The sequence below is a fragment of the Pteropus medius genome, unplaced genomic scaffold (genome assembly GCF_902729225.1).
Source record: "Pteropus medius unplaced genomic scaffold, Ma_sr-lr_union100, whole genome shotgun sequence".
In the NCBI taxonomy this organism is placed as follows: Eukaryota; Metazoa; Chordata; class Mammalia; order Chiroptera; family Pteropodidae; genus Pteropus; species Pteropus medius.
In genome coordinates, this window is record NW_024342469.1 from 26,599 (window position 1) to 54,597 (window position 27,999).

At 52.4% G+C, this 27,999-nt stretch overlaps 1 protein-coding gene, 1 long non-coding RNA gene and 1 pseudogene across 8 annotated transcripts; 2 read left to right on the forward strand and 1 right to left on the reverse strand.

Moving 5' to 3' along the window:
• Positions 1-87: 87 nt before the first annotated feature.
• Positions 88-14,293, reverse strand: LOC120602805 (uncharacterized). 2 transcript variants are annotated; one of them, XR_005652846.1, is made up of 3 exons: positions 13,862-14,293; positions 3,484-3,631; positions 88-2,993 (listed from the first exon to the last, which is right to left on the reverse strand). It is a non-coding gene; the product is annotated as an uncharacterized LOC120602805 (long non-coding RNA). The 2 variants fall into 2 exon arrangements; XR_005652847.1 differs by lacking the exon at positions 13,862-14,293 and adding an exon at positions 13,046-13,471.
• RABL2B (RAB, member of RAS oncogene family like 2B) lies at positions 13,877-27,983 on the forward strand. Of its 6 annotated transcripts, none has more exons than XM_039863024.1 (9): positions 13,877-14,009; positions 16,459-16,620; positions 22,847-22,876; positions 23,338-23,417; positions 24,044-24,123; positions 25,876-25,987; positions 26,332-26,429; positions 26,751-26,834; positions 27,001-27,983. In XM_039863024.1, exons 2-9 carry the CDS (start codon positions 16,514-16,516, stop codon positions 27,076-27,078), a joined length of 669 nt encoding a protein of 222 aa, XP_039718958.1. In that variant the 5' UTR covers positions 13,877-14,009; positions 16,459-16,513; the 3' UTR covers positions 27,079-27,983. The 6 variants fall into 6 exon arrangements, with proteins under 6 accessions (XP_039718958.1, XP_039718955.1, XP_039718960.1 ...); XM_039863021.1 differs by lacking the exon at positions 13,877-14,009 and adding an exon at positions 14,474-14,861; XM_039863026.1 differs by lacking the exon at positions 13,877-14,009 and adding an exon at positions 14,884-14,994.
• Positions 18,054-18,172, forward strand: LOC120603085 (uncharacterized; annotated as a pseudogene).
• Positions 27,984-27,999: the final 16 nt, after the last annotated feature.

Here is a 27,999-nt window from a genome sequence, read left to right on the forward strand (position 1 = left end):
ATTCCCAAAATACCCACCAGATGGCTGCAGAGAATGAATATTCATAATGACAAACGCTCGTTTGTTATTCCTAAAATGAACACCAGATAGCAGCAAAGAATAAATTTTATTACTTATACTCTGGTCTTATTCTCAACATGCACACTAGATGAGGGTAGAAAATGAATATTTAGGATGATCCATACTTGGGTGTTACTCCCCAAATGCCCACCAGATGGCAGCAGAAAATATTTTTTTATGATAGCATACACTTGGGTCTTATTTTTAAAATGTACGCCAAGATAACAGCAGAGAATAACTTTTCATGATTAGCCCTCCTGTGTTTTCCCAAAGATGCACACGAAAACAGCAGCATAGAAAAAGGTTTCATGACGACATGCTCTTGAGTGTTATTTTCCAAAATACACACGAGATGGCAACAGAGAAAAATTGTTCATGATGCACACTCCTGTGTTATCCCCAAGATGCACAGGAGATGGCAGCAAGAATAACCTTTTATGACATACACTCGAGTTAGTCCCAAAATGCTCACAAGATGACAGAAGAGAACAAGTTTCATGATGACATACACTCAAATGTTATTTTAAAAAAGCCTACAAGATAACAGAAGAACAATAAAGTTTTTATGATGACATGCACAAAAGTAAAATTTTCAAAAAGACCACAAGATGGTGGCAGAAAAAAATCTCTTCATGACTTCAGGTCTCATTCCTGAGATACACATGAGACAGCAGCAAAGAATAACAATTCATGACGACAAACACTCCGGTGTTATTCCCAGTATGCCCACAAGATCAAGCAGAGAATTACTTTTCTTGATGACATACGCTCATGTGTATTCTCAAAATGTACATGAGCTGGCAGTAGAGAAGAACTTCATGACATACTTTCAGTGTTATTTCCCAGATACATACACGATAACAGCAGAGAATAACTTTTCATGACATACACTCTGGTGTTTTGCCTGAGATGCCTACAAAACGGCAGCAGAGAACTTATTATAATGTACATTGAGCATTTATTCCCGAGATGCACATGAGATGACAGCAAAGAATAACATTTCATGATGACAAACACATGGGTGTACTTCTAAATATACAAGAGTTGGCAGCAGAGGATAACGTTTCACGATGACATAAATTCAGGTTTCCTTTTCGAAATGCACACGAGTTGACAGCAGACAATAACTCTTTTGATGACATGCACTCAGGTGTTATTCTCTAAACATACAAGAGGTGGCAACACAGATAACTTTTCAGAATATACTCTCCCATATTATTTTCTAAATGAACACGAGATAGTAGCAGAGATTAAATTTTCGTGATGACATACACGCACGTATTACTTTCCAAAAGCCCACAAGATAACATCAGAAAAAAACTTTCATGACAAATTACACTGGAACATAATTTTCAAAAAGCCCACGAGATGGCAGCAGAAAAAACTTCGTGATGTATACTTGGTGTTATTCCTGAGATGCTCAGGAGATGGCAGCAAAGAATAACATTTCGTGATGACAAACACTCAGACGTTATTCCCAATATGCCCACAAGACAGCAGCAGAGAATTACTTTTCATGATAACATATACACAAGCGTACTAAAATGTACATGAGATGGCAGTAGAGAGGACATCATGATGTACATTATTCGGCGTTATTTCCAAGATGCACACGAGATAACAGCAGAGAATGACCTTTCATGACATACATTTGGGTGTTATTTTACGATGCACACAAATTAGTAGTAGAGAATAAGTTTTCATAATGACGCACTTTCGGGTGTTATTCAAAATCTGCACATGAGATGGCAGTAGAGATTAACTTTTTATGATGACATACACTTGGATGTTATTTTCGAAATGCCCACCAGATGTTATCAGAGAATATCTTTTCATGATGACATACATTCGAGTGTTATTCTCAAGATGCCCACAAGATGACAGAAGAGAATAAATAACTTTTTATGACATGCACTCGTGTTATGTTTAAAATGCCCACCAGATGGCAACAGAGAATAACTTTTTGACATACACACTGGTATTATCCCCAAGATGTCCACGAGATGGCAGCTGACAATACCTTTTCATCATGACATACATGGGTGTTATTCCGAAAATGTACACGAGATGGCAGCAAAGAAGAGCGTTTCCCTGTCTTAAGGGCTCTGCCCACTCATTAAACTCGGAATCCAGATCCTAGGTACTAAGTTCACTTTGCAATAAATCCTGTTTTAGGTCCTTCAAATGTCTCATCCAACCTACTGCTTCCATTTGCCAGATGCGAAAGAAAACTTATTATCTCCATTTACCAGGCATTTAAACTGAAGACTGATTCTAACATAGTTCTGAGTACAGGATCCTACTCTCACACTGGATCCTGGACAAATAGAGTAATCCAAATAGTCCTTGCAGCTTTGGGTTGAATCTTAATCACTCTATTGGAAGAATATCTGCACATAACCTAATGATCAAGCGTTCCATACTCTCAACCAAGCTGGGTTTTGTCTTGGGACTTGAATGGGAAGCTGGGGATGGGGACAGGTAGGGAAAAAGGAGATGCCCTGGCCCTTCACAGGAGTACAACCAACACCAGATCTCTATAACAATGATTTCCTCACTTCTATACCTTGCTTGTTCTCTGGCATTTGAAAACCTGTTTTCTGTCTGGATCACCAATCTGCTTCTGTCCATGTTCCCTTCCTCTGAGGTCTCAGCTGACGAGAGCTTCCTGGCTGCTCAGAATGGAGTATGTGGTGGCAGTTTCCTTATGGGGGACTGCTTGTGCCCCAGACAGGTGCAGAGCTGACTTCTGGCCACATCGCTTCCTAGCTGCATGGCTTAAGGCAAAGACTCCTCGACCTTCGGATGAGGATAACCGGTCTCTCTCAGGGTGGACATGAGGTTCAGTGAGGGGGTGCATGTCAGCTCCTGCCCAACATGAGGTCAGCACTCACTCTCTCTCCTCCTTCTCTTCTTAGGCCTTTATTTACCTTCTTAGAGTCAGATAAATTAAGAATTTAGCAAATAGTCTATTCGAAGAATGAGCTCTCCTACTCGTGTTCAAATAGCCAAAGTCTCCCTAAGTCCTGACTCCAGCATCTGTGCTAGCTTTATTCTCAGGACAGCAATAACCACAGCCCCTCTCTGGACTTCATACCCCTGGTCCTTTCCAAACTCATGGTCCCTGACTCAGCTCAGGCCAGCGCCACCTCTCACCAGTCTTCTCATTGGTCTCCCTGCTTCCTGTCTCTCTCTCTTCCAGTCTGACCTCCACACTTGTGACCACTTTGGTCTTTCTGAGTTAGGGATCTGATCCTGTCACTTCCTGTGCACAGAACTGCCCACAGGTCCCCATGGCCTAGAGAATAAGTCTCTATCATCGGCACAGCATCGAGACTCTTTATCAGTCCCGTTTCTCTCCTGGCCTCATTTCCTATCATAGCACCTAATTCAGTAATCGGGTTCCCCGCGGTCAGCACTCACCTCTCTGGTCGGTCATCGAGGGCTGTGAGAGACAGAAGCACTGGCACAGACACCGAGCTGTGAACGCAGGAACTCGAATGAAATAGGATTCCAGTTAATAATTACGCATCAATATTTGTTTATTAACTGTGACAATTCTGTAAAAAAACTAGAGAGAGAGAGAAAAATTAAAAATAAGAGAAACCTATTGCATCAAAAAGGAAACATACAGGAAATGGGTGATTTCCTAGTAAAAATACACATTGATAAAATGGACACTACAATAAAAAAAAAATACAAACAGATCAATTAGCCATCCAGGAAGCTCTTCCCCCTGCGGGCTCTCCTCTCGCTGTTCTGGGGTTGCCCTCTCCAGGGATAACGAAGGAAGAGAAACAAGGACGGGGCAGTTCAGCAGCTCCCTAAACATCTGACCGCTCCCAGCACCCTCATCTCCTCTGGCCAGGCTCCACCCAGAGAGGACACAGTGCTGAGGGAGTCTCAGGGATTATCGAGTCTGCTGTATTGGCCAGGGCTTTTTCCTTTTTCTTTTTCTTTTTCTTTTTTTTTTGACTGCAAGGAATTGGATACACTTCCTGAAGTAAAATTACTTTTTAAATAATAGAAATAAATTAACACTTGAGAGAGGAAAGTTTAAGAGAGGGTTTGGACCTGGAAGGTTCAGGCTCTCACACGGTTGCAGTGGGACTTGGTCCCTCTCCAGCCCTCCATCCTAAGTGCCTTTCTGTGGCCCCCTTCAGAGGCACGGTCTGTCTCACTATATCGGGGCCCCCGGCCACTCCCGGCTGACTTCCACTCACTATCCATTCCACCCTCTCCCCGAGTTCCATGGAAAGTCACAGCTTTCAATGCCTTTGGCCTGGCTTCTCATCCCTGAGCCCATCGGATCCCCCAGGAGATGGAATGTTGGGTTGGCTAGACATGGGGCTGGCCCTCTGGAACTGTCTGAGCTGAAAGCTGGGGGGATGAGTTCCCAAAGGAAGCTGAGGTGCTGGTCTTGGGAATGAGAACAGATGCTGGGCCAGGAGGACAGGGGACTGCATGGAAAGAAGGGGCCCACAGGGTCAGGGCTGTAGCTCCTGTCCAGTGTTCTTGCTGTCCTCCCGCAATGGCAAGAGGCTCTTCTGCTTGCTCAGAAAACGATGCTGCTGCTGCTGCTGCTGGCAGGCTCGAGGTTCCCGCCTTGGGCTTTGGGTCCTTGCATCTCAGACGGGCCCAGAAGAGCCCTTGTGCCCTTGGGAGACACACTGGCCTCATCCATGTCCCTGGGAGGTGGCAGCCCAGGAGTCACAACTGCACCCCCCAGCCACATCAATCAACCATCTCCCTCCTTTACAGAGAGCAGAGACTCAGGCCAGGGAAGTGAGGAGACCCTCACTCAGTGAAGCCGTGGGAGGATCAGGAATCAGTCTGTACCACGGAATCCACGGCCGGCGGCTTTCCGGAGGCTGTGGGGACATGGCCGTGGATGCACGTGGCTCTCTGAGTCCACGCAGCCTCAGTGTGAAACCTCCTGTAGAGGGAGATACAGTTGTCCCCACATCTTTGATTCCAGTGAGTACGAATGGCAGAGGTTTGTTACAGCCGGAAGGCCGAGGGCCATGGTCTGCTATATAGTTCTGGCCGGGGCCACATTTGCTGTCCGCAGGGTTCTCACCCGTTTTGGAGGCTGAGGCTGTGAAGGAGGAGGTGCTTGTCTCACCCACATGAATATTGGGAATTGAAACATGCCAAGGGGCTGCCCGGGCTGCCCATGTGGCTGTTCAAATGCCCGGTAGGCAGCACGGTCAGCTCTGTAATTGGCTGGGGGTGCTTCACATGGCCCAGGCTGGACCACAGATGCCTGCCTGCTCAGTCAGAAGCCAAGGGCTGTCCTGTCTGAGACCTGATTGTCCACTGCTGCCCACTGGGATGGGAGGAAGGGTCCACCCTGTCCTAGGAAGGCCTTCCAGCCCTCAGGAAGGCTACACCTGGAGGCTGGCAGGTCATTGCGCTGAGTCCTATATAAACCTGCACATGTCCACTGGGTGCCCTCATGTGTCAGGGCTGAGCTGAAGCCTGGGGCTGCCCAGGTAGGAGGAAACCCTGCTGACCTCTGATGGCCTCCACGACCTGAGACTGAGGCTGAGTTGCATTTGAAACAGTGACCAGAGGAGACACTTCATTCTCTACTACCAGAGTCTAGGACTTGGGGGCAGACATCCAATGGTCCAGCTCCACCCCTGAGGAAGTCCTGTCTATCCTAAATGCCTCAGAGATAAAGAAGGGAGAGGGGAAATTGAGCCAGTGACGCTTTACCCTAACCCTAACCTTAGCCTTCAAATCCTAACCCCCTACCTCTACACTCACCCCGTACCCTCTAACCTCAAGCCCTAGTAACCCTAACCCTGGACTCCTAGACTCTTGACACTGACCCTTCAACTCTAAACTTTGACCCTGACCCTCTAACCCTGATCTAACTCCTAACTCCTAGCCTTTATCCCCTAACTTTAGTCCTAATATATAAAGTATTTTTAAAACTTAATAACAAAAAATAACTCCACACAATCCAATTTTAAAATGACTAAAGGGCTTGAATAGACACTTATCCAAAGAAGACACACAAATGACAACAATCACCTGAAAGGATTCAACATTACTAATCCTTATTGAAATGAAGAGAAAAACAAGAATGAAATATCTGTTCCCACACACACTAGGGTGGCTATAATTAAGAAATTGAAGATAAGTTTTGACCAGTATGTGGAGAAGTTAGAACCCTCTTACTTTGTGTGTAGGAATGTAAAATATTGCAGCTTCTATGTAAAATAGTTTTGTGTCTTCGAAAAGTTAAAAATAAGCTACCTTTTAAGTCAATACACTCTGAGTTATATACCCACCCCAATTTAAAACAGGTGTTCAAATAAAAATTTGAACATGAATATTTGTAACTGCATTATTCACAAGAGCAAAGAGCTGGAAACAACCTAAATGTCCATCCAGATGAGTTTATAAACAAAATGTAGTATATCCATGAAATGCAATCGCATTCAGTCAGAAAAAAGATACATGTTAAATGGTGCAGCTGCTGTAGAAAAGGTGGTGGTTTATCAAAAATTAAATATAAAATTACCGCATAACCAAGCGATCCCACTTCTGGTGTACACCCCAAAAAATTGAAAGCAGGGACTCAAACAGGTATTTGCACACCCATGTTCATAGCTGCACTATCACAACAGCCAAAGGTAGAAGCTACCCAAGTGCCCATTAATGGATGGATGAACAAATGTGGTCCCTGCACACACTAGATTATTATTCAGCCATATAAAGGAACCAAGCACTGCCAAAGCCAGAAGCTGGACGAATCTTGAAAACATGCTGCCCAGTGAGAAGCCAGTCACAAAAGGACACACAGCATATTATTCCATGTGTATAAAATGTCCAAAACAAGCAAATCCACTGAGACGAACAGAGGGTAAGGGGTTGCCGGGGTAGAGGGAAGGACGGGGAATGTCGGCCAAGTTGTGCTGCGTTTCCTACGGGGTGATGGAATGTTCTGGAATGAGGCGGAGGAGGTGGCGGCACACTGAGTGCACTGAACACCCCCTCGGGGGCTGCACTGGAGGAGGGCAGCATCGGGCTGGATGTTCCTGCCAGATGGGGGCCGAGTCTGGACAGAGACGGTTGGCAGTCCCAGGCCGGAGGCACCTGTGCCCTTTGCAGCCATCGAGGTGTGAGGGCCACTCTCGGGGACAGCTCCAGGAAGCTGGGCTCCGCCTGAAAGAGGGCGCTTCGCACAGTCGGGGTGGTGTGAACCCTGAGCGTCCACTGGCGCCCTCATGTGCGGCTCTGTGGCCGTTCTTCAGAAGCGACCCTGTGTGGGGTACACCGTCCGGCAGCGCTTGGTGTGAGGTGGCAGATGTGTCAAGCAAGGACACCTGGGAACCAAGTGGGGCCCTCTGCGTGGCTACCGCAGGTGCCGTGTACATCAGAAATCAGTGGAGCATAAAGTCGTGGGAACGAGCGCGTCCACCATGATGTCAAATGTGCAGGCACAGCCCTGAGGCCCTGCCTGGCCAGGATCTGCGGCCTCGGAGGCCTTGCAGAGCCCCCCGCGTCTCGGTGTGTGGTGACTGGGCGCACACATGTAATATTGACGTGATGTTCGGATCCCACTGCCCACACCCTGCCCCTCCTGAGGGCCGAGGACGCCCCATTGATGGGCACCGACGTGAGCCCTCCATGCCTTTGTGCGCCTCTCCTCACTTCTGCTCACTCCTCCTCCTGTCCTCACACGGCCCTGACCCTGCCCAACCCTAAATTCTGACCCTGCCCCTGCCCCTTACCCTAACCCCCTAAACCCCAACCCTAACTCTACTCCTACCCCTCTTTCCTGGCTCCGAGTCCTACATTCACCCTAAGCTCATACCCTCTCTCAAACTTAACCTTAAACTAACCCATCACTCACACCATCCCACCCCTCCAACCACAAACGCCAAACCCTCACCCCTTCGCTCACTCCTAAACTGTCATCTAACCTCTGAAACTAAACCTACGCCTCGTCCCGAACATCGCTAGAGTAACTGATTCATTAAGCCCACCCTAAATCCAGTCCTGACATAACCCTGACGCAACTCTCTCCGCTGAACCTGACCCCAGCTCTCACTTGCCACTGCGTAACCCGGCACAGCCACACTGTATTGACTGCATTCTAATCTCCGGAGCTACTGGCGCTAGGCCGTAAGAGGGTTTCCATCTTCAGGGTTCCACACATTGCTTCAAAGAATTCTGTACTATTTTTCAGCACTTCAAAGATAGCATTTCATGGTATCGTCTTTCATTATTTATACCAACAAGGCAGCTGTCATTATTGGTTTGGCTCATTTAATGATAAATCGTCTTTTTCTTTCACTAACATCTTCTCATTTGATTTGTTCAGATTCATTATGATTGTGTGTGTTCTGTCCTCTTCTTCTTCTTGGGATCACAGAGCTCGTAGGTCGTTTGGCACGGAGATCACATTATTCTCGTCAAGTGTTGCTTTTTCTCTCACTTTATTGGGCAAATTAAATGCATGTCAGAACTCCTCTTTCTCATGACGTATAATCTTCTGCACTCCTGACCGCTTTGTCTCTCCGTGCTTCATTCTGGATATATTCTTCTAGCATTTTATTAATTCTGCAGTGAGGTCTAAGCTGATGTTAAACCCATCCACGATTTCATTTGCAGTTATTGTGTATTTCAATTATAGATTCTTCAGCTCTAAAACTTCCATTTAGTTATTTTTTAGTTTTCTATTGTTCTAAACTTTCGGTCATGTTTTTTATTCCCTTGACTAAGCACAGTATTTTATAAGTCTCTGTCTGGTCATTTCAGACTCAGGACTAAGGGCCCCACGGACACCTGAAAATGAACAAAATTTCTAATCCTCCAAACTGGGAGGTGACAGCTCAGGACCATCCCTCGACCTCATTACCCTAATTAACACTAAGCCTTGAGGCTTAGTTCCAAAGCCACCTCCTCTGTGAAGCCTCCCATCCCATCTATCATCCCCACTGTCCCTTCCCAGCCAGTGAGGCTCATCTCCTCTGTTCTCCCAGGGCTCTGCACCTCGGTCACACATTTATCCATTTCTGCCTATCTCCCCTACTTTGTAAGCAATTTGGGGGCCCAAATCATGTCTTAATCGTATCTGAATCTTTGAGCAATCATCTTCACACCTTGAACATAGAAGACACAAAAGCAAACATTTGTAAAGCTAATAAGAGACAGCCAGAAAAGCAAGAAGGAAACCCAGAGAATATTGCATCGAAAGAGGCAGATGCTGCTCAGAATCTGGTATCACCGAGGCTGGAAAGGACCCACGAAATCTGGTGCCAGAGAGGTCCCTGCAAGTGCAGTTTCTCTGGGTGGTGAGCATTCAAGGCAGGCTGGAGCGGGCTGTGAATGATGGGTGTGAACATGTGGAGACAGAGGCTCGGCTGAAAAGACAGGAAAAGAGGCAGCTGGCAGGGAAAGGGGGGCCAAAAGCATTTAAAAGATGGGAGACACCACAACAGGTTTAAATTCAAGGGGGGAGGAACTCAGGGAAGAAGTCGGGATGCATTAGAGACAAGACAACCAAAAAGCAAGCTCCAAAGAAGGGAGGTGGGACCCGGGGTACACGTGACTGAGAAGCAGGTCCCTTCGCAGGGGTGGCAGGAGTGGGTGAGGGGGTGTGTGTTCAGGCACGTTTGTAGATTCAGATGTGCGAAGACCCTCTGAGACTCCTAGACGTTTTCCCTACGCCGCTGGGTCTCAACCGGGGGAAATTCTGCCCCCTCCCTGGGAACGTGGCAACACCTGGAGGCAATTCTAGGAGATGACTGTCATCTAGTACACAGAGACCACTAGAGATGCTGTTAAACGTCCCACAATGCACGGGACAATCCCCTCCGCAAACAATCCCCCAGCCCTGAGTGTCAGCAGTCTGAGGGCAGCACCACCATCCCAGCTTCCCTGGTCCCAGGAGAATGCGCTGGAGAATTGGGTCCTCACAGCGTGACAGGCCTGCACTGGGCTGGTCCTGGACCTCCTGTTATGGCCGCACAGAGATGAGCCTCCTCTGGGCTACAGTGCCCAGGGCCAGAGCTGGCTGCAGCTCTTTCCGTTCATGCCAGCACCGCTCGCGGGCATCAGAGAAGGCTACAACCTCACAACGCTGAAGGCAGTTTGTAAAAAAGGCTGGACAGAAAAAATGTTCTCACTCTGCAAGCAGCGTGGAGAAGAGAGGCATTCGCAGTCCAGTTCAGACCCCTTGGCAAGGTGGGCCTCTATGACTGCCTGCTCCCTCAGTCCTGAGGCAAAGGCCATGCCAGCTGTGAAGGCCACAGGGCCAGAAACACAAATGGGAAGAAAGCCCACCAGGGACCTGGATCTCTGCCCCAACACGGAGCCAGCCCGCCGACACCACACCTGCCTCTGTGAGACACCGGGGATGCAGTAGGTATCTGGAGGCCCAACTCTCGAATCAAAGCTGGGGCCACAGGGCATCCCTGTGGATAACAGGATGAGGCACAGGCTCGACTGGCCGCCACGAGAGGCGCCATGTCTGGATTCAGGCATGCCATGAGCGGGCACGAGCAGAGGTCGCTGCCATCCTCAGTGCCCCCTGCCCTGGCTAAGCGCCCAGGTTGCCCCCACAGGAGGCCAAGGGCCATTGCTGATGTGCAAGGAAGATGGACTTCAGAGGCTGCTGGGCCCGTGAACCAGGCAGGAGCCCCAGGAGTCCGCGGTCATGCGTGAGGGCTCTGAGCCCATTTCTTCAGACCTGACACGGGTTCTAACTTTCAAGAACAGCAAACAAAATTAAGTCACCTACTTTGGGGAAGGTGGGGGCACTAGGCCTCAGTAGAAAAAGACGCTGGACCAAGGTGAGGAATGCCTGGCTGTGAACGCGGTGGCCAGCATCCGGGCCAGTGTGAGGGGTCCGAAGTCGCAGCTCCACCTTAATGAATAATAAGCTGAACAAACTGAGACCACCCGGTCTTCACAGACCCATCAGAGAAGTGAGGTCACAGAGCAAAGCTCTGCCCCCAAAGCTGGAGACACCGACAGGCGGGTAGAGGGGAACACGAGGGACAGGGCCAGAAGCCCATGAGTAGAAACCTCTGCAGGAGCCAGAGCCAGGGCAGGAACACCCGACTCTAACAATTACTGGAGGCTCAGAGTGGACAAGTCTGAGAGTTAAAAACTCCAGGGGGCCCGCAGTACCGTGACACTCACCTTGGGGAGCACGACCAGGTTCCCGTGGGGAGCCCCTCTGGGGGAAGAGCAGTCGTTTTAAGTGCCCAAAGCCCTGTGTCCTTAGGAGAGAGCACTGGCCAGAACCCACCCCTCTGGGGAATCATCGGAGGCCCCGGTCCCGCCCAGGAAGGAGAACCCCCAGCTACAGCCCCTCCAGCCACCCGTCCCAGCGAAGGGGGAGAAGAGAACAGAGAAGCATGCGTGGAGTCAGGGAGCAGGGCGTGGGCTCGCTGAAGACAGCCGGGTGGCGGGACCACGGAGCCCCCCGCCCCACGCTTGATGCCACATCACCAGGGTTAGTCACTGCGGCTCCTTCCGCCTGGTACTCCACGTCCGGCTATCAGGAAAGATGACAAGGCACAACGCACAATTTGAAGAGACAGAGCCGGCATCAGAACCAGCCTCAGAAATGGCAAGAATTTTAGAATTATCAGACAAGGAATTTAAAGCAACTTTAATTAATATGCTAAAGGCTTTAATGAGAAACACAGACAACATGCAAGATGGACAATGTGAGCGGAGAGATGAAATCCTAAGGGACCAGAAGCCAAAGCTAGAGACAGACGAAACGGAGCCTTCACTGGGCTCTCACTGGTAGACTGGACACCGAAGACAAAGACTCTGAGCTAGAGGGATGACTAGGAACTTCCGAGCCTGAACAGCGGAGAGAGAAAGGCCTGAAGTAGCCAGGACAGAATATCCCAGAACTGTGAGATGACCACAAGAGGTGTGACATGCACATGATGGAGATACCAGAAAAAGACATTTTCCCCGAATTAACGTCAGACACCAAACCACAGATCCAGGAAGCTCAGAGAACACGAGGCAGGACAAATGCGTCCACAAAAGAAAGCACACATTGGCTTATCATGTTCAGACTGCAAAAAAATCTAACGTAAGGGGAAAATTTTGAAAGAAGCCAGAGGCAAAACGCAGCTTCCCCACAGAGGGGCAGACAGGTGCCCGCGTCCTCCCCGAGCAGCGACAGGAGGGAGAAGCCAGCCGGCAGTCCCGCATCCGGAGGCTCTCCCCAGAAGCGACAGAGAAACACTTTCTCGGGCAAAAACAAAAACGAAACGGAGGGGATTTCTGCCAGCACACCTGCCTTGTAAGAGATGAATCGATGTGACATGATAACTTAATGGTTATTATTAAAAATAACAGCAACGACATTTCCAGGGACTGCAGCTTACGGGTGAGTAAACCGGCGACGGCACCGGCGGGAGAGGGCGCGGCGGGAGCACCTTCGCGTGACATTCACGGTGCCGGGAAGTGGCATTTCCAAGTGGAGCGGGGTGGCTGAGTGCGCGTTCCACGCCGCAGGGCGCCCCTGAAGCGCAGCGCATGCGGCTGGGGCGCTGAGAAAGGGCACGACAGGAAGTCGTGCAGAGCGCTGCGCCGAGGCCACAGAGGGCAGCAGGCGCGTGGGCGCGACGGGGGCAGCGCACACGGCACGGCCGGGGCCCCCGGAACGTCAGCATCTGACACCAACAGAGAATCGGGTCAGACGCGAGACTCCACTGCGTGCGGTCGACAAGAAACCCGCTCGAAGTGTAAAGCACACGTGGGTCAAGAGTGAAGGACGGAGAAAGACACGCCACGCTCACAGTCCAGAGAAAGCCCGAGTAGCCATATGAACGGCGGACGGCAGACTTCAGAGCGAGGAAAGCTACGCAGGATAAAGAGAACATCACGTACCAAAAAATGGGTCAATTATCCAAAAAAACACAACGAACAACCCTCAGTATGCGAGCACCTAAACAGAACGTGAGAAAACGTGAGGCAACAACCGATGGACCTGCGCGGAGAAGCAGATGAATCCACACCCTCGTCAGAAGCGGTCGGATCCAGCGGGCAGAGAATAGGCGCGGACGTCGTGTACCCGACAGCAGGTCAGATCCACTGGACTTGATGGACACCTGTAGACGGCTTCACCCACCCACAGCAAATACACTTCTCAGGCTCGCGTGGAGCGTGCACCCCGACAGACCACTTCTGGGCTGTCCAAGCTAACCCCAACTCCTGGCAATTTTACCTCCCAAAGATGTCTCAAGTCTACAGTTCCCGCCTCTCACTAACAACACCCTAGTTCCGCAGTTATGCAGTAGCCTCTTCCCAGGATATAAAAATGCAAATCTGGTCATAGACCCCCCCTCCTCCAACCCTTCACGGAGCACTTAGCTCTCAGGATAGAAAGCAACCCCCGACACACACACACACACGCACACACACACACACACACACACACACACAGCGCCACCCCCGCCAGGGCCTGCCAGGTCTTGCATGCCCTGGTGTCTTTCAAGGGCCACCGGAAACCCCTCTCTCCTCAGCTTTGTGCTGCTCCAGCCTCATGGGCCTTTCCGTTCCACGAGACTTGCCAGACGGCGCTCTCCCCCGGGTGGCGCCTACTTAGCCGCCGGACTTCCCAGGCCCGGCCCATTTCCCCCTGCTCCTTGCGCGTTCTCCTCAGAGGACTCTCCTGTAACTGTTAGTGCAGCCGTTCGATTGACACCTGACAGCCCCTCTGGAAGGTCAGCTATAAGAAGGCAGCTCTGATTTCCTCGCGGCTGTCGCCTCAGTCGCGAGGAAGGACGGCCAGCCTGGCACACACCTGCTCTCCACAGGTACCGGTGACTGATCAGTGAACGCCTCTGAGCCAGAGGTCCGCGGACGCGCTGTGCAGAGGGAGGACTAAGTGCTCTGCTACTCCGGGCTCAGTCGTGGCTGTCGCGATGCTTGGTTAAAACAAATGTCGACAGGTAGATGCTCAATCCCCCCCATCAGAGAATTACAGAGTTTAGAAGTCGCCAGGCTCGCACACGTGACGCCCCGCTCCCTTTTCCTACGGGCGCCCCAACTCCCGCAGCAGACCTGGCGCCCTCATTTGGGGACCTGCCCGCATCCTGCATCCCAGCCTCCCTCGCCCGAGGCCCGCGGCCGCGTGAACCCGGACTCAATTGGAAGCACAGGCCCCCCCCTGCCCCTCAGACTCCCGCCTTGCGGCAGCCCCACAGCAACACCGCCCGAACGCCAGACGCCCGGACACCGGCACTGCGCTAGCCAGCCCGCGGCCGGCGGGGTCCTTCGGGCGTCGGCCGTGCAGCCCCGGCGGGGTCCTTCGGGCGTCGTCCGGGCAGCCCCGGCGGGGTCTTTCGGGCGTCGTCCGGGCAGCCCCGGCGGGGTCCTTCGGGCGTCGGCTGGGCAGCCCCGGCGGGGTCCTCGCGCCGTTGCGTAGCAGCTGCGAGGACGCGGGCGAGTCAGAAGCGGAGCGCGGCGCTGCATGAGCCCGGCGGCCCCACGGGTCCGGAGCGGGGCGGGCTCCGGGGGTGCGCGGCCACGGGGGCGGCTGGCCACGCGCGGGCGGCGTACGTCCCTGGCCTGCAGCCCCCGCCCAGGACCGGCCGAACGGACGGAGGCGCGGGGTGGCGGGCTCGCTGTGGGAGCCGCCCCTCCAGGCCGCCCTCGGGCCCTAGGCCGGACGAGCGCACGGCCCGGGCGGTGGCCCGGCGCCGAGCGGAGGCGGTTCGCAGACGTGTCCGGTGCTCCCACGGTGTTTGTGGAATGAAAGAGTTTGCCCGCTGGATCGCGACAACAACGACAAAATATTGAAGGTCTTGGAGCGCCGCGCGATGCGGCCGGGTTTGACTTTGGAGCGGGTCGCGTCGGCTACAGGGTGGAGGTGGAGCGGGCAGCCCTCGTTACGCTTACTGATTACCTGGCACTAACCAGGCACTGCTCTTGAGGGTAAGGGTACCTCGGTAAGCAAGGCTGAGCCCCGCGCGGGGCCACAAAGACACTCGGGGTCCAGTTGGCATGTTCTGCCCCCCGACCTGCGTGCACACCTGTCATAGTTCTAGCACAGTAGACTGTGAAGAGTGCGAGTTCTGCTCACGGTGAATGCTCAGTGAGTGCTAGTGCAGCTGGGGCCTTGCCCGTGCGCCCTCTCTGTGTACCTAGTCAGCTCAGGAGGCTGGACTTGGGACATTCTTAGTAATGTTTGCAAGGTTACATTTGGGCGTGAGGGTGGCAGAACAGAGCCACAGATGATGTTACACCCAGGTATCGGCACTGGGTGGCTGCCGATGTCTTGTGTAGATGGGGAATGTGACATCGGCCAGACTTCAGAATTTGTGTTTTCGCATGTTATTATGCCTGTGTAGATAGTTGGCTAGTCCAGATCTGGTAGGCAATTGCATATCTGAGTCTGGCACTGAGAGAGGCGATTGCAATAGAGGTACAGCTCCGACATCAGCATTTATGACAGTGGTCTCCAACCTTTTGGCACCGGGGCCCGATGCTCCTACGAGAATCTAGTGCCTGATGACCTGAGGCTGTGATGCTGGCGCTGGGGAGCGGCCGCAAATGCAGCTGAAACTTCTCTGCTCTCCCTCCGCTCACCTCCTGCTGTGTGGCCTGGTTCCTAGTAGGCCACGGACTAGCACTGGTCTGCGGCTCAGGGATTAGGGATCTCTGATTTAGGAGACACTTGAAACTAGTAGAGTTTGAAGTAACCCTCGAGAAACGGGTTTGGAGAATGCACACCTTGAGAGAGGAAGAGGCAGCTGCTGACTGCAGTAAGGTGGAAAATTGGAGAGGTGAGAGGCATGAGATAGAGGATCGGGAATGCAGATTAGGCATTCTGCATTCAGCTGCATTTGCGGCCGCTCCCCAGTGCCAGCATCATGGCCTCAGGTCATCAGGCACTAGATTCTCGTAGGAGCATCGGGCCCCGGTGCCAAAAGGTTGGAGACCACTGTCATAAATGCTGATGTCTGTGGCTGTGTGGTCTGTCATTCAGTGATGAGAGCTCAGGCTACAGCATGGTCTTTGCCAGACAGTGTGTCACATCGATCATGAGACATGGGTTCTATTTTTTGTCCCTGTTTTATAAATGAGAAAACTTGTGTGTGTAAAACTTGTACAGCTTCAGCATCGCTTCAGAATGCTGTCTGTCCAGCTGGGTGTAGGAGATGTGGCCCTGAGCATGGCTGTGTAAGATGACACAGAGTAAAGCCCCAAAGAGGGTCTTTGTGGGGATGAGATTACAACTGCAGGTTAGCACGTGGTTGTGGTGAATAGAGAAGCGTGCTTGTGGGCACCTCTCTCATGAGCTCGTTGTCCCCTGGTCCCCCCTGTCCAGGAGGAGGGAGAAGTGCATTTGGTCGAGGGGACTTCTCTTTAACAATAGCCTCTTCTTGATTTTCTCAGACAGTGACAAGACCCCCCTCCCCTGAGCTAAGCCCCTGTCTGCAGCCAGAAGCCAATGGCCGAGGACAGAGCCAAACCCTGTGAGCTAGACCAAGAGAAATATGATGCCGACGACAACGTGAAGATCATCTGCCTGGGGGACAGCGCTGTCGGCAAGTCCAAGTACGTGGGAGATTGGGGAAGAAAGACCAGGCCCACAGGAGGTCTCAGTTATTGGCAGAGTCCTCCAGGGGCACAGAGGAGCATGGCTTCTGTGGGGGTGGTGAGGAGTGGTCTTGGCTGTAGCCTAGGTGTACATTAGGGAAATGGGGGAACAAGGGGATTACATTAGCCGCTGTGTGTGTTGGGGGTGGCGATGGGAGGCCAGTCATGCTGAGGGACTTGAGCTTTTTCCATGCATCCTGGCAGAAGACGTGGGGCGGGTCACAACAGAGACTGTGGAAGCCGTCCAGGGTGGGGAGGGGAGAACTGGGCTATTCCTGAGTAAGGTGTGTGGGCCGAGAGATTGCAGAGTGATCGCAGGGTCAGTGAGAATGGAGGTGTGACTGCCATGGCCAGTGACTGCCATGGCCAGTGACGAGTTGCATGACGGCGGTAAAGACGCGTTTTTGGAGGAGCACACCAAAGTTGAGGAGAGTAGATAGGAAGGGTGAGCGGCTGTAGTCAGCACAAAGCTCAGCCTACCCCTTTCACACCCATCAGCGCCTGTGCACCTGCTCGGCTAGAGAGGTGGGGGAGGCCCCGCAGTGCTGGCAGCCGGTCTGCAGGAGCTGTGACTCCGCTTCTCTCCTGTCATGGGCTTCTGAGGGCACACTTTGCAGACTGAGGAAAGACTTGCCCCTCACCAGATGTCTGGTTTACTCTTATCTCCCAGGTGTTCCAGAGCCACGGGGCTTTCTCCTTCCATCTCTCATTAACCTGTCCTTGGGCTCAAGTAGCTGTGATCATTCTCTAGAGGCTTTGCTAGGTCTTAGGCCATCGTCATGGATTCGCGTCCTCGCTCTGCCCCACCCCATGTGCACACACTGCAGCTCCAGTTTAGTGTTTCACAGTGCTCTGGCCATCCTCAGCAACGTGCCTGTACAGTAAAGGTGAGGGTGGGTGTTGTACTTTGGGGAGATTATGCAGTAAATAACACCCCATTTCCTTCCAGCCAAGTTTAGCATCAACAAACAGAATAGGAGCGGCAGGCAGGTGGACAGTTTTAACTGATAGTCATGCTGGAGAATAGTTTGGTTTGAGCCCCAAGGTGGCTTGCCCGCAAACTCATGCCACCCAATCCCAAAGTTCCACGCCAGTCTCTTATAGGCCTCACTTAAAAGAACAACAAAAAATAAGAATCCCAGCAGTTAAGAGGACATCACAGATGACCACAGCATTGGCCTCTGCAGCCACAGCATTTGGAACACGGTCCAGTCCCCAGCACTAACAGTATCGCTGGCAAAACATTGTCCCAGAGGTACAGTCTGTGACAACAACACAGGGTATGTGAGGGAAGGTGAGCCAATAAGAAAATTTTGCTTCTGTTTCACTGGGACTCAAGAGTTGTGTCAGCTTGCACTATTTCCAATTTATGAATCTAAACTCAGTTGAGAGTCAACGGCAATGCCATCCTGAACATGCCCGATCCCGTCTGATCTCGGAAGCTAAGCAGGGTCAGGCCTAGTTAGTCCTTGGATGGGAGACCGCCTAGAAAGACCAGGTGCTGTAGGCATAAAAAATAAGGGACTGTAAGCTGACAAGGTCCTTGCAATCTGTGAGGTCAACCAATGGTTGCCTTGCCTAAAAAATAAATAAATAAACTCAGCTGGGAGAAAACTATCGAGAGATTGATTAACACAGGTATTCACCATATCCCGAGGGCATCTACCTGTGCCGGCCTCAGCTCTGGACAGTGGTTTGCGGCTATGCTGACCCCGGTGCCTCTCCCTCGTGCGGACCACTCCTGCCTCTTGGTTCTGTTTCCTCTTTGGGCCTATTTCTGCCTCCCCACGGCTCCGTCGAGGGTGGTCTCTGATGACAAACTTCTCCACGGCTCTTGTGAGCAGCTGTCCTCAGACTGGGGCTCTGCCTCGCAGGGAGGGCTCTTCCTCCACCCCTGCACATGCCACCATCCCGGTGGGGGACTGCTGTGAGGACGTGCTCTCCCGACACTGACCCAGCTGGCTCGTGATCACATCGTCCTAACTGGGTACCTTTTAATGGACACGCGTTCAACACGTGCCAAGCACCACCAGGGTCGAACCCTGTCCCAGGTGACAGGGAAGAGCCCCACCCCGCCCCCACGTCCCCACTGGTAACCGTGCCACCTAGGGACCCAGCCAGCACGCCATGTGTTCCCTTCTGTGTTCTGTACCCTGGGCATGGCTGCCCGGTTCTGAGGGTATCCATGCTCTTACTGTGGCTTCTCTGTCTGCGGTTCAAAAAAGCATCTCCCCACTGGGGAGTCACTTTAGGCTGTCTCAGCCTTGCTTTTCTTCTTACAGATTTCCTCGAACCCAAATGTTCCTTCTGCTCGATAACAGGACACAGCCTTTCCTGATTCCCCCTCTTTAAGAGGATTTTGTTCCTTTTTCTTTCTAACTGAACTTTGTGAGGGTCTCATTTACCTCTTAATAGCTGTCCATCATTGTGCAAAGAGATCAAAGACACACCCTGCTAAGGCCACATGGTCTAAGTACAAACTAGATTTAACCAGTGGGAATTTATAAGCAGAAAATACACAGCATCTTCTGTGTCCCAAGCTCTTGGATTAATAGCAATCCTTCTCAAACTATTCCAAAAAATAGAAGAGGAGAAAACTCTTCCAAACTCATTTTACTAAGTCAGCATTACCTTGATACCGAAACCAGGCGAGGACACCACAACAAAAGAAAATCGTAATCCAATATCCCTGATGAGCATAGATGCAAAAATCCTCGACAAAATATTAGCAAACTGAGTTCAACGATACATTATAAGGAATACACACCACAGTCAAGTGAGATTTATTCCTGGGCTGCAAAGATGGCTCACCATCAGCAAGTCAATCGATGTGATCTCCCACGTTAACGAAATAAAGGATAATGTCATATGATCATTGCAATAATGCAGAAAAAGCACTTGACAAAATTCAGCATCCATTTGTTATAAAAATTCTCGACAAAGTTATTTCTCTTATCAGACGTGTATATTTTGTGCGTTTTCTTTGTCAGTTATTGGCATTACGCATAACTTCTCCAAGTCTGTGTATTGTTTGCTTTATTTTCCTTTTTGTTTTGAAATAATATAGATCCACACAATGTTGCAAAGGGTGCACAGAGGGTCTATGTGCCCTTCACCTGTTCCCCAGTGGTTACATCTAACGGAACATATCAAAGTTAGGAAATTGACATTGGTCCAGCGCCTGCTTATACTTCTGTGTTGTTTTATCACGTGTAGATTTGTATAACTGATCATCACTGGAATCAAGATGCAAAACTATCCTATCACCACAGAGACCTTGAGAGTCACACCCAGCAGGCCTCACTCCCACCGTCCCTAACCTCTGCAACCACTGATTTATCCTCTATACTTGTCACTTTGGCAACATTGTATAAATGGAATTATATAGTATATAACTTTCACTCAGCAACGTGTTGGGTATATTAGTAATTTGTTCTTCTGTATTGCAGAGTACTAGTCCACGGAATAGATATACCACAGTTTATTTTTTCCAGACCGTTATAGTCATCCATGCAGGGACATTTTGATTGTTTCTGGCCCATTAGCTTTCCTGTGTGTCTCTTTACCCTCTCCGATTGTCTTAAGTATTTGCTCTACATGCACTGGGAAATGGGAACTCCAGCATATAGTGTTACAAATTGGCCTTCGTGTTTTTTTTTTTTTTTTTTTTTTTAGGCAAGGCAACTCTTGGTTAACCTCACAGATTGCAAGGACCTTGTCAGCTTACGATCCCTTATTTTTATTTTATTTTTATTTTTATTTTTTACGCCTACAGCACCTGGTCTTCCTAACAACTTGGACTTCAGACATCACAGATAATCGTGAAAGTTCAAGGGGAGTAGAAAGTCTACTGTACTTGCCCGTATTTTCTTTATGCTGCTCTTTCTCCCTGATGCTCCAAGACTCCTTTGTTCTCTTCGTGCGAATTTCTGAACCCCTTCACCCCTGAGGAGCGCGCGCTGTCACTGAGTCTGAGTTCTGCACTTGAGAGACACGTGCTGCTTCCTCTGGTCCCCGTGGTTTCCGAGGTGAAACCTCTGCGCTGTGGCGCTTTCCCCTCTGCGGCGCAAGGCCGCTGCCGTCTCGCTGCCGTTTCTCTCACCGCTTTGCAGGATTTTTCTTGGTCTTCAGATTTCAGGAGTTGGACTCTGCTGTGTCTCAGTGTGGATTTCTTTGGGTTTATCCTGTTTGACTCATGTTCAGCCTCCTCACTCTGCAGGCTTTTACATCTTTTGCCAAATTTGGGAAGTTTTCGGGGATTATTTCTTCTCTTGCTTTTCTAGCCTGGTTCTTTCTCCGGGACTCTGATGACGTGAATGTCATCATATAGTCCCACCGTTCTCTGAGGCTCTTCATTTTTCCCAGTCTGTTTTCTCAGTAGTGTTCACACTGGGAAACTTCTTTTCTTCAGCGATCCCTCCCTCTGTGCCTTCCGTCCTGTGAGCTCGTCCACTGGGTTTTTCATTTTGGTTATTGTATTTTCTAAATGTTCTGAAATAGCCATTGGGTTCTTTTCATATCTTCTGTTTCTGCGCTGAAAATAGTCCATTTTTGAAACTTCTATATTTTTATTTATTTCAAGCGCATCTGTAATTGCTCATTGATGCGTTTTTCTGACACTGCTTATATAGCTTTGTCAGATGGTTTTAGCATCTGTATCATCGCAGTGTAGGCATCTGTTGATTGTCATTTTGCATCCACTTTGAGGTCCTCCTGATTTTTGGTGTGATAAGTGATTTTCTGTTAAGCTTGGACATCCTGAATTTCCTGTCATGAGTCTTCTGTCTTAGCTGCCTCCTGTGGCACAGCTTAGGCAGGAGGAGGGGAGGAGGGTGCCACATCCACCGCCTCTGTCATTGTGGTGGGAGCGAGGTCTGGGATCCCTGGTCTTAGCTGATGTGGGTTGGGGGGATCCTCGTTACCGTTGGTTGGGAGAGAGGTCCTGTTCCCTACTTGGCCATCTTTGATACCAGCCCAGCTTGAGGATGTCATCGAGGTGCCTCGTTACAGTCTCAAAAGGGTGCCGGTCTGGGCTCCACACTTGGCCTTTGTTCATGGGGTGAAAGCATAGCTACAGTTCTTTCCATGGTTTAGAGAGTGGGTATAATTTAAATCACCAGTCCCCAACCCTTTTGGCACCAGGGACTGGTACTCCTATGAGAATCTAATGCCTGATGATCTGAGGTGGAGCTGAGGGGGGATGCCAGCAACGGGGAGCGGCTGCAGACACAGATGCAGCTTTGCTCGGTTGCCTGCCACTCACATCCTGCTGTGCCGCCGGTACCAGTCTGTAGACCGGGGGTGGGGGACCCCTGGTCTAAATGTTTTTTAGTTTAGGCCTTGGGGATGCAGCAATAAACTAAAAACTCAAACACTGCTTTCATGGGTACCCCATTCTGCTTGAGGGGGTTTTACACTTACTCTTTCCCTTGGTGTCACCTGCAGGGCAGAGAGTAGAGGTGGGCTGGAACTTGCCTGCATGTTATAAATAAGGTCATCGAAGGAGGTCCGTCTCATTGCTGAGGTGGCTTTTGAGCACGGCCCTGAAAGGCCTGCAGGATGCTGGGAGACTGCTTCCAGGCAGAGGGCACAGCTGCCCGGGCCTCCTCTCCTGCACGTAAAGCAGGGCTTCCTGTGGGCCACAGTTTGCAGAGATGGAGGTGACAGATCTGAGAGCCTCGCGGGCCTGGTGGACTCACTTGCGGTGATGTGAGCTCTCTTGTCCTGAGGGCCAGCAGTGGTGGGCCGCGGGTTCCGGGCTTGGAGAACAGGGCGGTGCCCCCGACTGGTACTACAGGGGCAGCAGCAGCAGCGCTGGGTTAAGCACACCCAGTGGTAGATCTGTCCAGCTCATTGCGGTTCCCGCAGCTCTCAAGCACAGACTTCCGGCAGAGCCCGGAACACAGGTCTTTATCTCTTCAGTTAATGCTGGTGACCAGCTGCTCTGGTGCCGGAAAAGGAGTATGGCAGGGCCCCTGCCCACAAGCACGGCCGCTGGGTCAGTTTCATAGCAGAGGGTGCCAGGGACTTACGGGGAGTCAGGAAGAGGCCTGCACACTGTCCTTGAAAGGAAACTGCATGGCCATGGAGTGAATGGGAGCGGGGAGCCACAGGTGACTCCGGCTACCGACTGGCTTGGTGCCGGGGAAGCACGCCTGACCGCCCTGCCACGTTCTCCTTCCAGACTCATGGAGAGATTTCTCATGGACGGATTGTATCCTTAAAGGTCTGAAGCGCTCCTGTTCCTGCAGCCCTTCCACCCTCCTGCCTGCTCTGCCCCTCTGCCCACCCTCTGATCCAGGGACGAGGCGGCGAGCAGGTGCGCAGGTTTCATGCGTGCTGGCTTCCTGCTGGCTGACCCCTCTCTTCCCTGGAATGGCCACGTAGCTAGTGGGGCCTGGTGCTCGGCAGTGGCACGTTCTCGCTCCATGGCTCCGCTCGTGACGGCCAGCCTATCAAGTTCTATCCATGTGTTTCCTGGGACTTAGGTGGTCAGGACACAGCCCCAGCCTCTCCCCCCTTGGTTGTGCCAGCAGCGTTTGAGGCTGATCCTCTGTTTGCCACATTTATTCCATTTAAAAGAAAAGGAGGGGTGGCCCATTCCGTCACACCAGCGCCCCCCCCACCCCGCCGGCCGCCTTTTTCATCCGTCTCTGCTCCTTAACCTGGGTGCAGTGTGCCCCAGCAGCTGTCCACATACGCACTGACGCTGTACAAGCACACGGCCACGGTGGACGGCAGGACCGTCCTTGTGGGTGAGCAGCACAAGGCCCAGCTAGGCTAGCTCGCGGGGGCACGGGAGTGGGGGGGCTGTTCATGGGAGAGTCAAGAGGAAGGAAGGGAGACCCCGAGGCAGGAACAAAGGGTGACAGAGAGGACTCAGAGCCGGGAGGCCTGGGAGGGTGATAAGGAGCACGCAGGCTTCAGCCCAGCTCTGACCTGGGGAGGGACAGATGGACGTGGTCTGACGCTGTCCTCCACAATGGCCTACCTTTCCACGAGGTCACAGCCTCCCCTTGCCAGGCCCCATGTCCCGCCCGACTGCTCTCCGTCTACACTTTCCACATGTGGGAAATCGGCCTGGTTTTCACCTCGGCGGGTCCTGATTTTGTGGATTAGGGGAGGGGCTCACCTACCTTCCCCCTCTTGGGGCTCCCTGTCAGCATACTCACATCCTCGTAACCCACCCCGTGCACAGAGGTGTACATGTACCTCTCGTGGCACCCAGGTGGCCTGCGTCCTGACAGCACATCATTGGCTGCTGTGTGGCCTCCCCGTCCTCCCCACGTGTGCCTCGTGCTTCCGCACACAGGGATGCTCAGGGTATCCAGGCTTCTGCCCTCCAGCCCCTCAGGCAGTCAGAGCTGTGTTCCTATTGCAGACTTTTGGGACACGGCCGGCCAGGAGCGGTTCCAGAGTATGCACGCCTCCTACTACCACAAGGCCCACGCCTGCATCATGGTATGAGACCAGCCGGGCAAGTCTGGCCTGAGGGGTGAGGGGATGAGGGGCCCAGCTGTACCGGGGGGCCCCGGGGGCCTCCCTTGGCCATCCCTTGGGATAGACGCTGGGGCTGAGAGGGCTGCGGTTCTAGGAACTTTCCCTGCCCTGCTTTCATTGTGTGTCTAGACAGTTGTCCGCAGCCCACCCTGTCGTCGGGGTAATGGGCCACAGTGGACACAAACTCAGCTGTGGGAAGGGCCAGGAAAGGGGAGGAGACTTGTGTGGACCATGCCCTCTAGGGCCCATGCATGAGCTCCCTGGCTCCACTCCAAAGCCGCACTGTTCCATAAGTCCAAAATCTCTTGAAATTTCCCTAGATTTTAATTATAAGGGCAAGAAGCAAAAGAGGGTGACAGGGCAAGGTTGGTGAGGGCAGTGTAGCCCCAGAGTCTTCCGTGGTCAGCATCGACCCTCGAGAACTGGGGCGGTAGGACCAGCCGTCCCTGCGTCAGCCCTGCGCTGGCGTCTGGTGCCCTGAGCTCACCGCTCTTCTCTGGGACGGGCCTGCCTCTCCGCATCTGTACTGGCTCCTTTGGACCCTCTTCTGAGGCCTGGTGCCTGTGCCTGCAGGTGCCTGCCACCAGCCCAGCTGCTGCAGGGCCTGGAGGGTAGAAAGCACTCACCTTCCAGTGACCACATGGGGCCCGATTGCCCTGCAGGGAGCTGGGGTTCCACCCTGCACCTTGACACCCCAAGGGGGTTGTTCCTCATCCTAACCAGCCCCTCCTCACCCCTCAAAACAAGGAGAAGGGGGCGCCAGAAGCCAGAACTGGGGAAGGGTTGCCTGGCGTGAAGCAGACTCCAGAAGCTTCATCACAAACTTGCTTCATGAGAAGTCTTTATTGGGAGCTCAAGACGATGTTGGTGGTGGGAATTAGGCCTGGAGAGTGCCATGGTGGAGCCTCCCACATGGACCTCCCGCCAGGCGTGACAGCTGCTCTTGCTCCTCGTGCACGGCAGGGCCCTAGGCCTGCTGCATGTCACTCCCATGTAGGACTGGGCTATTTACAAGACCAGCCATCCCAGCAGGCTGCAGGGCTGTTTGTCTTGACCCTGCGCTCTGGGGGCGTTTGGGCTGTGAGTCTATCCTGGAGGACAGCTTGGAGGCAGGAGGCTGGCCTTGAGCTCCTGAGGGGCTGGGAGGGTAGCTGCAGCTGGGTCAGGACCTGTGGCCTCCCTGCCCTCAGGGCACGTGCCCAGTGCTCGGGCTCCTGCAGATACTTTAAAATAGATAGCAACTAGGTTCCAAAAAGTTAATGAAATGACGATAAGCTACTAAAGAAAAAAATATAAGAATTACTTTTAAAAAGTTTAAAATACAAAACGACTAGAAGCCAGATAGAAGCTTCGAATTAAAAGTAAATCAAGAGTAACTAAAGGGAAATTCTAGAAACATTTCAAATGAATTTTAAGAGTTTAAGCAATAAAAATAATAGACTACGAAAAAAGTTTACAATTTATAGGAAAGATGGTACAACTTGGTGAAAATAGCTAAATGAAATTAGGCGATGCGATGACAGCGAAGAATGAAGATTTTAAAAGCACTTTAGAGCTGGAGGTTCCTCGAGGTTCCACAGCTTTTGAGGGGCTGCAGCTCAAAGCAGGCGTCGGTCCGAGTTCCCAAGCCTGTGACGTGCACCCATGTTCACCTGCTGGGGTGCCGGGGAGACACATCGACAGCGCTGAGCTGTCTTCCTCTGCTTATTGCAGGTGTTCGACGTGCAGAGGAAAGTCACCTACAGGAACCTGGGCACCTGGTACGCTGAGCTCCGGGAGTTCAGGCCAGAGATCCCGTGCATCGTGGTGGCCAACAAAATCGACGGTGGGCTGTCTCTTCATCTGGGTGTCCACAGTCCCCTGGGGACCCACCACTGCCACACGCTTCCCGCTGTTTCTCTGGGGCAACAAACCTTCAGTGACCCACCATCCTTCCCCAGAAATCGCCCCTGGTTGCATGCCATCACTCCCTTCCCAGCGAAGAGGCCAGTGAGCCAGGCTGCCCCCTTCCTGCACACAGACGCCTTGCAAATGGAGTCTGTCTGGGACGCACTCCCTGATTGTCCCGCCTATCCCACTTTCTGGAATGAGGGCCCCCATTGACCCACTGTGCAAAACTCTCTCCCTTGCCCTTGATGGACAGGCCAGTAGTCTACCTTCTTTCTACAGCGGACAGAAAGATGACCCAAAAAAGCTTCAATTTTACCAAGAAGTTCTCCCTACCCCTGTACTTTGTCTCGGCTGCTGACGGGACCAATGTCGTGAAGGTGATGGTGGACTATAGGGTCTAGTGCGGCTAGGGAAGGCCAGGCAGAGAGGTGACCGGGGGAGCTACATGAGAAGGGCTGGCGGAGAGGGCGGGCATGGCGGGGGCCGTGGGTGGGCCTTGGTGACAGGACGGGGCCATCGTAAGTACCGACAGTGCGTGTGGCAGTGTGATGGGAGCGAGGTGAATCAAGGGGTGGCCTTGCTGATTTTGGGGGTGAGGTGTCGTGCGGACTTGGGGTGGGGCCAGCGGGGCAGAGGCAGGCGGAGTCCCAGGTGCTGGGATTCAGGCCACGCACCCTTCCCACCCTGCCCTCCCGCAGCTCTTCAATGATGCCATTCGATTAGCTGTGTCTTACAAACAGAACTCCCGGGACTTCATGGATGAGGTTCTGCAAGAGCTCGAGGTAGGTCAGGCCGCGTGTCGCTAGGGTAGGGGGAATGGCCGCTCTTCAGGGGGTGCGGACAGCCCAATGTCGTGGCTCTGGCCAGCCTTGGGCTTGCTGCCCCAGCCGTGTCACAGCCGCAGCTGGTCCAGCGCAGCACCAGGCCTCACGGTAGCCTTGTCCACAGAACTTTGATCTGGAGCAGAAGGAGGAGGACGTGCCCGACCCGGAGCAGCATGGCAGTACCGAGAGTCCATCTTCCTGAGTCGGAGGGGAAGGCCTCTCCAGGGCCGGCTTGTCGGGTCGGGGGGCTCCAGAACCCCCTCCCTCTATGGCCCTTCAGCACTGAGCCGAGAGCCTCCAGGCCACCACCCCACTCTACCTCCTGTCAACCCACCTGTCCTGTGCGCTTCTCCCACCTGGATGGCCCATGATACCTGGCCCGCACACAGCCGTCCCCACCCCTGTCCCCACGCAGGAACAGGCTCAGCCCCAGCGAGCACCCTGACACGTGTAGGAGGTCAGCACGGGACCCCGAAGCCAGACTGGGGTCAGCGTCCATCCTCTGGGTGGGACAGCGGGGAAGCCGGGAGCATGCTGGTGTGTCCCTTAGATAAAGGGGTGCAGGTGGGTTCTTCGTCTCCGAGAGCTGTCCTCGGGGCCTTTCTGTTGCATCCCACCCAGGGCACAGCTTCCAGCCCGGACTCCCCATTCCCAGCCCTGGGGACTCGTGAGGCCACCGCCTTTTCTCTTTAGTCTCCCAGCTAACTTTTTAAGAAACAGTTTTGAGTAGGTTCCCAGGGGCTCTTCCAGGTACTTCCAGGGTGTTGGTGAGCAGTGAGGCCAAGGTCACAAGCATAGGCCATTAAAATCCAGAGAAAGCAGGCGACGGGTCTGCCACACTGAGTGACGTCACTGTTGGTGACACCCCACAGGCATCCCACAGCCCTGTGGGCTACCGGAAGCGGGCTGAGAGAGGCCCAGTGCGCAAGGCTGCCTCGTGCTGCTCTGTGTGCTCGGAGGCTCAGTGTGGGCACCGCCCGCGGGCAGTGAGGCCGCAGAGCCACCGTCCTGCGTTCCTCCCCAGTCCTTGTGTTTGTGATCATTTCTATCGTTTTTATTTATTTCTTGTTTTCTTTTTTACGGTAAAGGTTGAATTATATAAACTGAGTATGTGTGCATGATT

Excerpts from the sequence above, each read along its gene's own strand:
- RABL2B (XM_039863024.1), top strand. The coding sequence starts at position 16,514 with ATGGCCGAGGACAGAGCCAAACCCTGTGAGCTAGACCAAGAGAAATAT. Across the intron at positions 25,988-26,331 it reads GGTGGCCAACAAAATCGACG|CGGACAGAAAGATGACCCAA; the intron begins GTGGGCTGTCTC and ends TTCTTTCTACAG. Across the intron at positions 26,835-27,000 it reads AGGTTCTGCAAGAGCTCGAG|AACTTTGATCTGGAGCAGAA; the intron begins GTAGGTCAGGCC and ends CCTTGTCCACAG.